The following is a 15952-nucleotide window of genomic DNA, read 5'->3' on the forward strand; positions in this document are numbered from 1 at the left end:
GGTAAGCTGTTCAATACCTTCGTATTCTCCTGACTGTGAAGCTAGAGTTGTATTTGCTATCTGGCAGGAAGGAGTTGGAGTGAAGGGTGGTGTGTGCTGCCCGGTGTCTTCAACAAGCATTTCCCTGGCCCAGAAAACTGCCAGCAGTAGCTATTCTGACCCTATTACAGGCATAAATGCCCCATAAAGGATTAACTGTTAACCAAGGCACGCACAAGGTGAGGCTCACAAACTTTGTTAGGTAATATTTAAACAAAACCAACAAAGAAATCGCTTGAAAATCTGGCTATGTTGGGCTGGGAATATGCAAGGTCTCTCAAAAGCCACCCTAAAAACCCAGAAGCGTGGGCAGGGTTGGATTCAATCACCCAAAGACCCGCTCAAGAAGGAACCCCTCACCCCTCCTTTAGACTTTGCTTCATGTTTCAGCCTGGAACCTGAAGTGAAGTGAAGTGAAAGTCGCTCAGTCGTGTCAGACTCTTTGAGACCCCATGGACTATATAGTTCATGGAATTCTCCAGGCCAGAATACTGGAGTGGGTAGCCTTTCCCTCCTCCAGGGGATCTTTCCAACCCAGGGATTGAACCCAGGTCTCCCACATTGCAGGCGGATCCTTTACCAGCTGAGCCACAAGGGAAGACTCTTGAGAGTCCCTTGGACTGCAAGGAGATCCAACCAGTCCCTCCTAAAGGAAATCAGTCCTGAATATTCATTGGAAGGGCTGATGCTGAAGCTGAAGCTCCAATACTTTGGCCCCCTGATGCGAAGAACGGACTCATTTGAAAAGACCCTGATGCTGGGAAAGTTTGAAGGCGGGAGAAGGGACGACAGAGGACAGGATGGTTGGATGGCATCACCGACTCAATGGACATGAGTTTGAGTAAGCTCCGGGAGCTGGTGATGGACTGGGAGGTCTGGCGTGCTGCAGTCCACGGGGTCGCAAAGAGTCGGACGCGACTGAGCGATTAGACTGAACTGAACTCAGCCTGGAAGCTGACAGCCCGAGGGGGCAGCTCAGAGGGCGGGGGCGTGGCCTGCGGGGAGTGGGCGGGGCGTGGAGAGGGGCGGGACAAAGTGAAGACGGACAGGGCGGGGGCGGGGCGCGCGCGTCGGGAAGATGGCGCAGCGATTGCTGAGGAGGGCGGCGCGAGGAGCGACGGCGGCGGCGCTGCCTAGGCTGTGAGTGCAGGTCCCCAGTCCCCCGCCGCTCGGCCGCGCTCGTTGTGGGTCGGGATTCGGCTGGGCGCTGCGCAGGCGCGGCCTCCTCGGCCCCTGGCGGGAAGCCCCGCGGGACGCGAGCGCCGAGAACCTCCCGAGCGCGCGTGCTCGACCTTTGCCAAGGTCGGCAACGCCCCGCGGGGGTCGCCCCCACCCCCCGCAGTGTCGGCGCCTCAGTGCGGGAGGGCCGCCTCCTGAGTCTGGAAAATGGGTACAAAAGTTCGACCTCTCAAACCCAGAAAACAAAACTCGCGGCCCCACACAGGGAAGCCAGGAACGTAGGGCCGGGAGGCGGCTCGCCTCCACCTGTTTGTTCACGCAGCGGTTCCCAAACTGTTTGGTCTCAGGACCCCTTTACTCGCTGAGAAATTATTGAAGACCTCGAAGAGTTTTTGCTTATATCTGTTGATTTTTTTCAATTTAAAAGTTTCGTCATTTTAAAATCACAGATCCATTTAAATTGAACGCAGATTGCATCTTTAATGAAAAATATTTTTTTAAAAAAAGAAAAGTGGCGTGGTTTTAAATTTTTTAAAATGTCTTCAGTTTAATTAAGGACAGTTGGAGTCGCATATCACCTGTCTTGGAGAAAGTTTACGTAGAAATTTCCAGGCTCATGCACAAGCCAGTTGGAAAAGGGAAGACCTCGAAGACCCTTTCACAGGTTCTCAGGGTGCCGCCTCCTCACCCCAGGTGTCCTCAGATAACGCTTTGAGAACTGCTGGTTGAGATTTGCTTGTTTGCCAACCCCATGCGCATATGTGTTCCCTCATTGTTTCCTGATCACTATGGAAAGAAGCTGGGTGACTCATTTATAAAGATGAGGAAACCAGGGCTGGCAGAGGCTGACTGACACTCAAAGCGGAGAATGGCAGAGTTGGGTTCAAAAACCAAATCAGAGGCTCCTGCTCTGGACCTTGGTTACATCTGCTTGCTCGGTACTTCCTGACTCACTGGTGTTCCATGCCAGGAGCCACCTGGCTTGTGCATCCCACCTTCCCATTTCCTAGATCCTGGCCTGGTAATCTCTCCGGGTTCTGGGGTCAACAGTGAAGCCAGAGGAGCCCCTGAAAGGGTGTACTCAGACCCTTCCAGAAAGTCCTTTTCTGGCCTATGAAGGGGCCAGCTTCTGTGGCCTCTTCAACAATGGGTCCAGTGACCAGACCCAGTCACTGGCTTCTAAGGCTCCTGGGGCTAAGCTCATAATGCACTTCATTCCTCTTAGCATGCTGGCCTATTCTCAGCACTCACCAAGGCTGTGGCAGTGGGCTTTCATGCAGACCCCTTCCCAGGTTAAATTCTGTGGGTCCTGGCGCCTTCAGAACACACGGGGATGGGAAAAGTAAATGTTCCCAAGGTCAGCTTTAAAAAGTCTGCCTGCAGGGGTCTTACCTTCTATCCCAGTTGTCTAGCACTTCCGCTTCAAGCCAGTGGGCTGGCTTCTGGTGGCTTTTGTCTTCTGTTTTTAGAGCATCAGCAGCGTTGCTGTTAGGCAGTTAATGAGCCCTCTTCCTGACCCTCCAGCGTTTCCCTCTGTTGCAGAGGTGTCCCTGGTGCTTTCCTGCCTTTCCTTTCTCCAGCCCAGCAGCTCTCTGCTGCTACTGACCAATTTACAGAAATACCCTGCCCTCGTTGGGGGCACGTAACTGCCCACAGCTAGGAATGTCTTTTAAATCCTCTCAGCTGGCAGAGCAAAGAAATTTGTGTAAATTTCTGTAAGTTTTGTAAATTTGTGTAAATAGTAATCCATGCATATGTACAGATCTAGAAATATTTCTCATGTAACCGTCTGCATCTATATTAAGCTAAAGGTGAGTTCATATTATATTCTAATCCATTACCACATGGATCATTCTAGGCTCCTCACCTGGCTTGTTTGTAAATTTTTACCCCAACAGTGAGAGACCTGGCTCCCACCATACACTATCCAGTCACTTAGTTATTCAATTTCAGTGTATATGTAGCAGTGTCTGACTTGTTAGACCATACTTCACGGGAAAAGACTTTAAAAGTCCGGAGCTTAGGTACAGTTCCTTTCCCTTTAGTCGTAGAGATTCCACTTATTTCCAGTTACTTGGGTTAGCACCTTTTCTCCCCAGCCCCTCCAGTGAGGTGATTTCATACATTTGTAAAACAGTAAGATTCTCTTTAGCCTGTTGATGTGGCAGATGATATTAAGTGATTTCTGAATATTGGGCTAGCCTTGTATACCTGGAATAAATCCCACTTGGTCATGGCCTATAGTTCTTTTTATGTATACATTGTTGGATTTGATTTGTGAATATTTTTTGAGGGCTTTACATCTATATTCATGAGTGACGTTAGTCTGTAGTTTTCCTTTCTTGTAATGTATTTCTTTGGTGTTGGTTTCCATATGTTTCGTCCCTTTTTTGTTCTTATATTCTTTTACTGTTGCTTTCTTTTGCATTAAGTGAATATTTTCTTGCATGATATTTTTTATTTCTTTAATGATTTTTTTCACTCTCTTTTTAGTGGTTGCCCTCAGGCTTGCTATATGCCTCTTTAAAAAAGTGTGGTAAAATATGTATAACAAGCTTTGCCATCTTAACTGTTTTGGGTGTACAGATTATCGTACATACACAGTGCTGCAGACATCATCATTATCCCCTCAGTTTTTTCATCACTCCAAACAGAAACTCTGCACCTATTAACAGTAACTCCTCATTCCCTAGCACCTGGTATTCTCTAATCTACCTTCTGTCTTCTTAAATTTGCCTCTTTTAGGTATTTCATATAAGTGGAATCACACCATATTTGTCATTTTGTTTCTGGCTTATTTCACTTAGCATAATTCAAGAGTCTTCCATGGTGTGTAGCATGTATTAGAACTCCATTCCTTCCTATGGCTGGATAGTATTTAATTGTTTGTATATCACCGTACATATCTTATCAGAATCTACTTTTGATTTATACTGACTTAACTCCAGACAATAGAGAAATATTATATCTATTTAGTTCCCTTTTCTGCTTTTTTATTATATGATTATTTTTACGTATTGTATGTATATAGAAAGCTGTCTCATCAGTTGTTATCTTCTTCAATTCTGGAAAATCTTTGCTTTCAGGTCACCAGGTGACATGCAGTTCCAGTCAGACTTCGCAGTTTATTCAGGGGTGTCACATGAATCCAGGAGTCTGTTCCTTAGAGTTTGGTGGCACAGTGGTTGGTTAGCAATATCTGATAGAGGCCTTTCCAGTGAGATTGAAGAGAGTTCTGGAGGTGTCTTTTTCAAAAGATGAAATCTCCAGGTTGTAATCAGTGTGTGATGCTTAAGGTCTTCATTTCCTGAGGGCACACTGTGAAAAGATTGCTCTGCCAAAACATGGTTACTTTTAACAGCACCAGTTAGGCCTTTGCAATATTAGAGTATCTCTGCTTTTATCAGCTGTGGGTCAAAAGAAGCAGGAGTCAAGTGTATTGGACATTCTGTGACTGTTCCAAAGGATGCGAGTTTATGAGTTCCAAAGGGGTGGATCTGAGATTTAGAAATATCAATGGAATGCTTTTGGCCAAAATAGTTGGAGTGTCTCTACAGGTTTTGCCAATTGAGTCTTAATAATGATGTTAGTGTGTTTAACTAAACAAGATGATCGAGGGTGGCAAGTACAATGAAAGTGCTGTAAAACCAAACAGACAGCACATACTTGTTGAAGTGCCTGGCCAGTAAACATGGATTCCTTAATTACTATGAAGTTTGAGAGGAATTCTGCAGGGGAAGCCTTCGGTTCAGTGGGAAACATACAGGCCCTGAGTGAAACACATTTATATCCACTAGATGGAGTAAATGTATAAAATTCATTTGCCAGACCTCAGATGGTTCATTAAACAGGCTAAGATACCTGGGAGCAATAAGAATGGCTTCCCTGGATTGTACTTTGGACTGTGTAACAGGTGGGGCAGACACCTTCTGTGGCCTTGTAATTTCCCCACCAGTACTGATGCATGAGGGCTATCATCTGTCAGTTGTTGTGTGTAGTCGCTCATTTGTGTTCAACTCTTTGCCACCGCATGGACTGCAGCCTACCAGGCTCCGCTTTCCATGGAATTCCCCAGGCAATAATACTGGAGTGGGTTGCCATTCCCTTCTCCATCATTTGTCAGTAGACCAGTGGTTTAATGCAGGTATGGGGGTGAGGAGTGGGTATTTTAGCGTCTTGGTAGGACTGAGTTGTTGTTTTGCCCAAACCAGAGCTTTCTCTTTTTATCAAACCAACAGTTATGTAATTTCCGGATTTGTTTTCCTTTTTCTGAGGCCAGTTGTTGGGCTTCTCTAGCCAATTTTTCTAAATGATCATTTGTGGAAATATCCCTTTGGATCATAACAGAAGTTTGGCTGCTGTTGGTCCCTTTAAGGGCAGCATTCCTTGAATTATTATCAGCAAGTTGGTACACTCTAGCTTCCAGAAAATCAAGTTTAGAATGTCCCAGAACCTTGATAATAGCTAAAGCAGCTGGTAAGAGTATTGTATGCAACAATTCTTGAATACAGAATTGTGCAGCCCATCCCCATGGGCCAGTTTTAGGTCACCCCCGAATTTCTGCCATCCCCCAAGTTCTCGTGAGCCCTTTTGCAACTAACCCTCACTCCTGCCTCCAGCCCTGTCATCCTTTTCAGTAGTGACTTGCTCTCTCTGCCTGATATTTGTAGTCCTTTTTTCTCTGCTTTTTGCTTGATCAGTCTGGCTAGAGTTTTCAGTTTATTGATCTTTTTAAAGAACTGTTTTTGGTTTTATTGATTTTTCTCTATTTTCTGTTTTGAATTTCATTGATTTCTGTTCCAATATTTATAATTTTTTGTCTTCAGCTTACCTTGGGTTTAATTTGATCTTTGAATAACCACTCGAATGGAGGATGGAGATGGGAGAAGAAGAGTGCAGAGGGGAGAAACTGTAGGGCATAGAAGAATGAAAGCAGTGAGCGAGCAAGGGGAAAAGCCTTTATAGAAAGAACGGTAAAAAGGAGGCCCGGGTTAAAAAGAACAAGCTTTTGAGTGAGCATTTTGAAAAAAACTCAGAATTCTAAGAATATGTGTACTTTGTCACTTGACTTGATACTAAAAGCTCAGTGTGAAGTGTTAGGTATTTTAAAATACTTGTTGGCATCATTAGAAATTGACTTTAGTTGCCCAAATGCATAGTGAGAAGCTAAATGGGATGCTGTAAACAAAAAATGATGTTTTGGGTTATGAGGCAGAAAGAAACTTTAGTTCAGGGAGGTAGAGGAAACAACTGTCTCAACTTGCCTAGGACTACTGTCCTGGTTTTAGCATTGAAGGTTCCACATTCCAGGAAGCTCCTCTGTTTCAGGCAAAGAAGGGTGGTTATTTACTGTAGAGATAGAGAAAGGAAGGGCTGAAGGATGGAATAAAGATGATCTAAGATGATAGACCAGAGGTCCAAGAATTGGACCTAGAGCCTTCTAGAAAGGCCTCCTAAAAGAATGAGATGGGAGGACTATGGTCAGTTGGGTCACAAAGAGTCAGACATACTAAGCAACTAAAAGAAGGGGATGGGAAAGAGTATTTGGAATGCTTTTTTTTGAGAAAAAAGAGCCTCTGCTAGGAGTAGGGCTGCAGAGAAGAGGTGAGAGACTCTGAGGAAACAGGAAATACCATAAGAGGGTAGATAGACCAGGCGAAGCCTGGAGGCAGGGCACATGCCTGTGGCCTGGACAGAGAAGTTGGTGGGAAATGAGGTAAAACCAGCATCAGAACTAGTGGGCAGTAACCAAGCTGGCGAGCAAGAGCTGAAAGCGGCAGCTCGGCCTGTGCTGGGAGACGCACAGGCACGTGGGTGGTGCCTCCTGGAGCAGATGTCGCTGGAGGGAGATTCCCAGCCAGGGGCTGTGCGCCAGCAAGGCTGTGCCAAGTCTGCAGATTAGCATAAGCTTCGCTGGTGGACCCATTCCAGCTGTGTAGGGCTTCCACTCCCATTGTACCGTTCGTACATTTGTGTAGAGTTTTGCTGAGGGCTAGAACCCTGAGAGGAAGGTCACTGGGTTGGCCAAGGGAGAGGCTGAGGGTAGGGAGGAAAGGTGGGAACGGGAACGGGAACGGAAAAACCTTCACCTGCTCACTTCTGGGCCCCACGGATCCAGAAAGGCTTGGAGGACAGTTTCATAACATGTGCTTTTCTTTATTCTGCTCTGAATAACTGTAGCCCCCAAAGTCTGTCCTCTCAGGGAACTCTCCTGAGCACCCCTGCTTCGTGGAATGTTTGAGTGGCATCAGCACTTCTTATGGCATGAGTATTGTTCTAGAAATACTCCATAATGGGGCACTGAGGATGGGTATTCTCTGTTCACATCCGAGTCTGAGAGGTGAGCGCGTATGCTCGGGTGTAGGCGAGCCTCACACGGTCAGTGAGGTAGCGTCTGGGGAGGCTGACACTGCTGAGCATCGGCACTTCCTGAAGTGGTTATTTTCTCCAGCGATGGCTTTGCAACAGCCAAGGTCTGATGGATGTAATTTCTGAAAACAGCCTCTGGTCACAGTTTCCTTAACTAAGTGTTGCAGAGGCCGCTCTGTAGGAGCTGCCATTTTCTACATGACTGATTCCCTGTGGGGAAGCCCACAGGTGCGTGTGGCTGAGATGTCAGGAAGACAGGGAGAAGAAAGCTGGGCTCCTTGGGGAGTGGCTGTTGGTGGGCTTGATGAACATTCTTAAGAATGGAAGAGTTGTTAGTTGTAAAAACAAAATGCTTTCTTGCCTCTGAGTGCAGCTGGGCTGTGTTCTGTTGTTACATGTTTCTTATTTATCCTCTGTGCATTGCTCGTGATCTTGACAGGTTAAGTTTAAAACTTTACTAATCAATAAAGAAAATTCCGAAGAAATAGTATTTGTGTTTTCATATAAGTCACTTGGGTGTACATTTAAATCCATTATAATTCATAAAAGTTTTAATTTATTTCATGTTGTTACTTGAAGATACCTTATCAATTAAATAACTCATTTGAATGATAGAGACAATAAGTGGGTCCCAGAATTGACATTCCTTTCTTCCTTCTTTCTTTATCTGGCTGCATTAGTTGTTGCGTGCAGGATTTTTCTTTGCGGTGCGAGGATTCTCTAGTTGTGGTGTGTGCGCCTAGTTGCTCCACAGCATGTAGGATCGTAGTTCCCCAACCAAGAATCGAACCCATGTCCCCTGCATTGCAAAGTGAATTCTTAACCACTGGACCACTAGGGAAGTCCTGCTTCCTTCCTTTTCTCTTTCCTTCCCTTCTTTGTCTCATTTTCCATTCCTTCCTCCCTCCTTTCCTTCCTTTTTCAATTATAAGCCAGATTTCAGATGACTTTTTATTTAGTTGCTTTCATTTTATGTTTTGGTTAAAGTTTAGGAAATGGCAACCCACCCCAGTATTCTTGCTTGGAAGATTTCATGGACAGAACAGCCCAGCAGACTCCAGCCCATGGGATGGCAAAGAGTCAGACGTGACCGAGCACACACACACACTAATCTTCGAGCATTGGTGTTTACTGTTGTTCCACAGACGTCACATATATATTTCTCTGTATATAGCCGCAGTTGTTCACTGTGTGTATTTCCAAGTTTGTTCGTTCTTCTTAAGAAAAGCACGGATAAATGTCCCTATATTCAGGTCTCTGTGGCTACCCTTACTTAAGTTCTTGGAGGTGATCTTCTGTGTGTGAACTTGCTGGGTGAAAGAGTGTGGACATCGTAAGCCTTTTGATGCTTGTTGTCAGATTGCCCTCCAGAAATGGTGCTGGATATACCTGGATTGCAGTATGTCTTTTGGAGGCCTACTTGCACGTTTTCCTTGGCATCAGTAGACTCATGCACAGTAAAATAAGCAGAGACTGTCTTTCCTGCTAGTCAGACAGCTAGTGGTGCCAGGTCTAGAGAGAGCCCCGTCTCCTGACTGTAACCACTGGTGGCTTTTCCCTCTGTGGCCTCAGCGTCACACTGACCCAGCCTACCAGTGCTTCTGTAAACAGCCACGTAGTTAAACTTCTACTAAGTTCTTTTCAGAACTACACTGCATGTAACGTCTTCCTCTAAGGCTTTGAGACTGACAAAAGTGCTTGATTCCATAATAAAGGAACCAAAACCAATTTCCATGAGAAAGTAAGGATTCCATTTTAATAGGCTGCTTGATATAAACAAGTCTGTCTGAACTGTTTCCTCATGCTGTATTCTTTTTTTAACATAAAAAATTTGCCACAGTAAATTGATAAGTGCCAAAAAGAGGTTATAAAACTATACATATAATATGATTTCAATCTTTCTGACACACTTTGTATGGGATTGTATATAATATACAATCTATACACATAAATGCAAAGTAAAAGTTCCTAAAGTTTATACTCCAAAATGTAAAATGTAACCATCATTTACTCCATGCTGTATTTCTGATGAAGAAAGCAGAGTGACCAAAATTCTCTGTAAGTATATGCAGGTCTCTTCTAATATTGATATTTAGAGCCCCCAAATACTGAAAAATTGTAAAGACAGCACTTGCCACCCCTAGTAAAATTAGCGTTAAAATTTAGTGGTAGATTGTGTTTGCCTTTTAGCTGTAAGTTGTACTTTGCCAAAAAAAAAAAAAGTGCATTTCAAAACATGAACCTTCTAAAAGTTTATCTAGTCATTTTACATCATTGCATACTATGTATATGTTGCACAGCCTTACAAGAAGTGCAGGCTTATTTTAAAGCACTTCCACTTGACTTGTCTTACTTAATCTCACAGGATTCTTTGTGAGCAAGATGAGATGCCCACTTTACTTTTTGGCCAAAAACCAGAATTTAGGAGGCAAAAAAAATTATCCGTGCCCGATGCTGTTTTCATACGGAGACACTGGAGGGCGCTCTAACAATGAACGATGTAAGTTGTGTCCTGAGAGGCTTGCATCTTAGTAAAAGATAGGGGAATTGGTTTTCCTGTTCATTTTAAGGTGAATGAAAGACACATAGATGTAGAAGGCATATTTCTTTCTATACTGACCTATAAACGGTCCCCTTGACAATTTCAATTCCGTTCAGTCGCTCAGTCGTGTCTGACTCTCTGCGACCCCGTGGATATGACAGTTTATGAGACATTTAAGAAGCAGCTCTGGGCTTCTTTATCGGCCCCTCCCTCCTCTTGCCCCTTCCAGCTCCTCAGGGTCGTGGGTCAGCCCGCAGCACTCAGTCCCTTTAAGTCTGCTTAGACGTCAACCGTTGCAGGGGTCTTTCCCGACGAAGCACAGCCTCACCCGCTACACTCTCTCGTCTCGCCCCGCTGGTGTCTTTCTCCGTTACACTCGCTTCCACCTGCCGTTCTGTGTGCTCACCTGTTTGTAGGTTGTCTGCCCCACCCCCAGCCTCCGTGTTCCTGAGAACATGGGCTTGGTCTGTTTATCCCGCTGCTCTGTACCTTGGCCCTGAAGCAGTACCTGGCCCCAGTAAATGCCCGATAGAGATTTGCTGGATGAAAGATACTGCATCTGGAGATTAGTGCCTTTTTTATTGTGGTAAAAATACACATAACATAAATTTACCATTTTAAGCACTTTAAAGTGTACAGTTCAGTGGCATTAAGTACAGTCACCTTTTTTTTTTTTAACAATCTTCACCACCATCCGTCTCCAGAACCTTTTCCTCATCCAAGACTGAAACCCTGTACCCATTGAACAGTGACTCGCCATCCCCCTACCCCCAGTCCCTGTAACAGTAACTGCTAGTCTGTCTTACAAATGGCTATTCTGTATTCTCCTGTGAGTGGAAGCAGGCGAGGTTTGTCTTTTGCATCTGGATTATTTCACTTAGCATAATGTCCTGAAGGTTCATGCGTATTATGGGGCATCAGAATTGCCTTCCTTTTTAAGGCTGGATAATATCTCATTATGTGTCCATACCACACTTTGTTCATCTGCGAATCCATCAGTAGAACTTTGGGCTACTGCCACCCTTTGGCAATTGTTAGTGCCTGTTTTAGACAGAGCACAGAAGCCCGGTATTAAGGGTTTGAGTCTAAAGTGGGTTTCTTTGAAACAGTGATAACATCTTTAAATTGTACCAGTGAGTCACAGGTCACCCTTGGGTGATTTCTGCCTTCACGAAATAGTTCAGATTAAAGGAGAAAGTAGTCAAGCTCCTAAAAATTGGAGTTGGTCTAATATCTCTTATTGATGCTGTTCAGGGTTTTCTTACAAGTCAAAAAAGAAAAAGCAGTTTACAAGATCAGATTTCTAACTGTTATGAGCAGGAAGACCCTGGATAGGTCCTCTAGGGTTCCAGTCCAGTGCTGACCCTGCTGTTAGCCCTTGACCTCATTCAAGGCCCTTGTCTAAACTGATCCTTATTTTCTCACAGTTAAAACAAAGAGGGTGAACTAGACGCCTCCTGCCTATTGACATTCCGTAATCTAGGAAGGAATTATTGACCTCAAGCAAGAGGACTTTGGAGAATTCAGAAATATGAAATACATGGCTTTTTTGAGCTATGGGTTATTTTGGTCCATTTGAGTTCAATTTGACCAGAGATTGAGGATAATAAAAGCTCTGCTTCCCCTAAATTTAGGGGCACAGCCTGCATCGGTTGATTTGTACCCTTCCCTCCTGCCATCTTGGGAGATGTTTGTTCATGCGTTATTCATCCTCTTGCTTTAGGTCTCAGGTGTCAGGAGGTGTTTTCACTGTTTCCCCCTCTCTCTCTGCAGTAGGGACCTCTGGCAGGCGCTCTGTCCAAGCCCTCTATCAAGTGACTGCTGACTGCCGCAGTACAGAGGGGCTGTGATTCTGAAGTAATTGGGGTGTAGTGGGAATACAGAGCCTAGAAGAACTCAGGAGTAAGAAGAGGCATGTGTCCTAAATAAGTGTTATCTGCAAGAATGACTCGGAAAAGTAAAGGTGTGACTTCTGCTTTCATCCCATCCCCCTCGAGCTTCCTCCTGCCCTACAAATGCCCCAGTGCTCGAAGCACAGTGTTCTTAGTTCTCATGGTCAGCTGTTCGCCTAGTGATGCCCAGAAAGGGGGAAAGTGCTGGTCCTTCAGTCGTGTTCGTCTCCTGGTGACCCCATGGACTGTAGCCCACAAGCCTCTCCTGTCCATGGGATTGTCCAGGCAAGAATACTGGGATGGGTTGCCATTCCCTTCTCTAGGGGATCTTTCCAACCGAGGGGTGCAGCCCAGGTCTCCTGCACTGCAGGCGGATTCTTTACTGTCTGAGCCACCGGGGAAGTCCAGTGATGCTCAGAGACTGACAAAACCAGCGTGTGCGAACGTGGCGTGCCGCCCCACCCGAGCGCTGCACATTTTAACAAACGTCCTACCTGCAAGAGCTGGCTGGCACAGAGAATCTTTCCTCTGCCAGGGAAGCAAGTGTGGGCATCAGAGAGGCTTGAGGTGTCCCTCCCCCATCCCCCATCCTCTGGACAAAGGTCCAGCCTGTGAGTTTGGGTCATCAGTCTCTCCTGTGCTGTAGAACAGTCTGGATTCACCAGGGGCCTGGACACATGCCTGAGAGTGGGGAGAAGCCTTACTCTCAGCAGCCCCACACTCACAGTCGCGTACCCGCTTCTTGCCCAGCTTCCTACAGCTGGCCTCCAGTCCTCCGACCCGCCCCCCCAGATGGCATCAATTCCCTGATGCCCTCCAGCGGTCTGCTGCCTGGACCCCTCGGGATGGCGGCACAGGCCCCCTCATCCCTCGCCCCTTGCCATTGTTCCTCCCGTCGCCTTGGGCCATTCGGCCAGAACCCCCACCTTCTCCACACCCGCCGAGCCCTGTCCCCTCTCCGATTTGCTCACACTCTTCCTCCCGCCTCTCACCTCAGGACCGTCACAGATGCCACTTCCTCCTCGAAGTCGCCCTTCCCCAGACTCTGAGGCAGCAGCCCTCTGCCCCTTCCCTCTGCAACACAGCCCCTCTGACGGCGCTCGCCCCTCTGTCCCTTTGTTAAGGGCATCTCGGGCCCGACCCCCCGTCATCTGGGGCGCCCTCATCTCTCCTCCCACCCATGCCCATGTCTGTTGCCAGGCCTGTTGATTCTCTTCTTCAGCTGCCAACTCTTCCCCGCTGTGTTAGTTTCCTATTGCTGTAACATCATCACAAACTTGGTGGCTTAAAACAGTGCAGAGTTTTTACTTTACATTTCTGGAAGTCAGGAGTCTGCAGTGGGCTCCAGTGGGCTGAAACCAAGGTGTCAGCGGAGCTGCACCCCTTTGTGGAGGCCTCGGGGGAGGGTCCGTTTGCTCCTCCGGCTTCTAGCACTGCCCAGATATTTTGGCTTGTGGCCCCTTCCTCCGTCAAGAGCCAGCAGCCGTGGGTCAGATCCTTCTCAGGCTGCCATTTCTCTGGTTCTCTTGCCTCTGCCTCATCCTTCCACTTACAAGGATGTTTGTGTTTATGCTGAGCCTACTGGATGATCCAGGCTAATCTCCCCGTCTCAGGGTCATCTGATTAGCAACCTTAATTCCACTTGGCCGTGTAACCTGCCACATTCCTGGGCTCCAGGAGTTAGGCCAGGGATGTCTTTGGGGGCCATTATTCTGCTTGCCATGTCCGCTCTCCTCTCTTCAGGTTTGAGTTTGTGGAGTAGCTTTGTGATTGATCTCCTGCCTCACCACCCTCCTCACCTCCCATGTTACGTGCTGCCTGCAGAGGTACTGGCATGTATATTATATCATCAAGACTTGTTGGGTCTGCCTCCAAAAATGTCTCGTGGTTCACTTTGTCTCCAGTGTCACCTTTCAAGTGACCATCTCCCATCTGGACCTCTATGAAGGGGGTCTTGCACATCCACTATACCCCTCCAACACATTTTTTTAAATTGAGGTAACTTTTACATAATATAAAATTAACCATTTTAGAGTATACAGTGTAATACATTTAGTGTTGTACAACTATAATCTCTATTCCCAAACATTTTCATCACCCCAAAAAAACCCTGTGCCTGCCAGCAGCCACTCCCTAGTCCTCCTCCTGTAGCTCCAGGCAGCCACTGGGCTGTTTCCTCCTCTTGGATATCTCATACAGGTGGAGTCATGCAGTCTGTGGCCTTGTGTGACTGGACGTTTTCAACTAGAATAACAGTTTTGAGATTCATCCGTATCTGTATCATGTATCAGTCAGTATTCTGCTCCCCGTTATGGCTGAACAGTATTGCATTGTAGGCAGATGCTAATTGTAGTTTTGTAGGTATAGGCTGTATTCTGTTTATCCATTCATCAGTTGATGGACATTTGACAGATGTGAATGGTGCTGTTGTAAACATCCATACACAAGGATTTGAGCACTGGTTTTAAATCCTTTTGGACGTGTACCTGGGAATGAATTGCTGGGCCACGTGATAAATCTGTGTTTAACTTTCAGAGCAACCACCAAACCGTTTTCCACAGCGGCTGCCCTGGCCACTGGGCGGTTCCACTGGCCGTGCACAAGCATTCCAGTTTCTCTGTATCCTTGCCAGCGCTTGTTACTTTCCATTGCTTTCATTGTCGCCATCCTAGTGGTGTGGAGTGGTGTCTCCTTGTGGTTCCTCCAAACTAGTTTTAAATACACAAGTTGGTTCATCTCACTTCACTGCTTAGCACCCTTCCAGCGCCCTCCTGTGGCCCTCCAGGGTGTGTCTGTTCTCACCCCTTCTCTGTCTCACTTCTCACCCCCTCCCACCCTTCTCACACACTCATCCCAGCATCATCGCCGTCTCTTGCTTCCTTAAGCGAGGAAAGCTTTGAGGACCAGTGGGGTTCAGACAGTTTCCCAAGACCCCAGACCTGAGACAGAGCCCCGGCCTTGCCACTGACTAGTCAGCTCCTTCCGGTCCCCTCCTCTGTAAGAGGGGCCCATGATAGCACAGAGAGTGGTTAGAACGAAATGAAATGGGCGCTGGGCATGGTGCCTGGCTCATAAGAACACCAGTAAACAGTGGACGTAAGAGAAAAAAAGAAGATAGATTCATGAAGCCATGCCCACACTCCCCTCAGCCCCTTGGGCTGAAGCATGCCCGCCCTCACCCCCCTTTCTGCCCTCGACCTCTAATCCCTCGTCACATCTTCAGTTTAGTCTCGGGATGTGGATGGGTGCACTTCCTTCTTATGATTGGTCTCTTCCACGAAGCTAGAATCTCTGCGTTCACCCCTCTGTGCTTGTGCCCAGCACAGCGTCTGACGCATAGTAGGTGCTTAATATAAAATTCCTGTGTGAAAAAAAATCATCAGATAGTCACAGTAAACAGTTCATTAATTATCCACTTGACATGAGAGGGTGGAAAGGCAAGTTTTTTTGGTGTGAGTGTGGGTGTATGTATGTTTTCCTCGATTATAGATTTGTCTAAACATTGCTGCTAATTTAAGATGTCAAATCTGAAGGTTCTTTCTTGGCTTGAGTTTTTGAACACAGTCCAGGGCTGTTTTCAGCCTCCTCAGTATTCTCCTTTTTGGGAAAGAGTTTTCGAAAGCATAAAGGGGGTGTCTTCTGTGCGTGCTTGCCTACAGGATTCATTTACCAGCGCGAGCTGTGGGGAGGGGGAGATGAGATCTTGCTGGTAGTACGTGGCTGTGACCCAGCATGGGGGGTCACTGGGAGAACCCCCTCAGTCCAAGTCTGTGGAGTTGAAAGCGCTTCCTCAGCCAGGGTTTCTGTCCCAGGTACATTCCGTTTATTTCAGAATTTCTCACGTGTGGAACACACTTCTTTTCTTCAACTCAGCCTCTGGAAGGTGTATTAAAGAAAAGTCCATGGTCTTTCAGCTCAATGGAGGAACTTT

The 15952-nt window shown here is 46.5% G+C and overlaps 1 protein-coding gene across 9 annotated transcripts in view; it reads left to right on the forward strand.

Moving 5' to 3' along the window:
- Positions 1–1054: 1054 nt before the first annotated feature.
- CLYBL (citramalyl-CoA lyase) overlaps positions 1055–15952 on the forward strand; it is a 253550-nt gene continuing 238652 nt past the window's right edge. For all 9 annotated transcript variants that reach the window (XR_011259517.1, XR_011259518.1, XR_011259519.1 and 6 more), the window contains exon 1: positions 1055–1179. Coding sequence is in view for 5 of the 9 variants with exons in the window: in XM_069601954.1 (XP_069458055.1) it covers positions 1118–1179 (62 nt within the window). In the remaining 4 variants the exon portion in view is untranslated. The remainder of the gene's footprint in view (positions 1180–15952) is intronic.

The sequence above is a fragment of the Ovis canadensis genome, chromosome 10, assembly GCF_042477335.2.
Source record: "Ovis canadensis isolate MfBH-ARS-UI-01 breed Bighorn chromosome 10, ARS-UI_OviCan_v2, whole genome shotgun sequence".
NCBI classification, from domain to species: domain Eukaryota; kingdom Metazoa; phylum Chordata; class Mammalia; order Artiodactyla; family Bovidae; genus Ovis; species Ovis canadensis.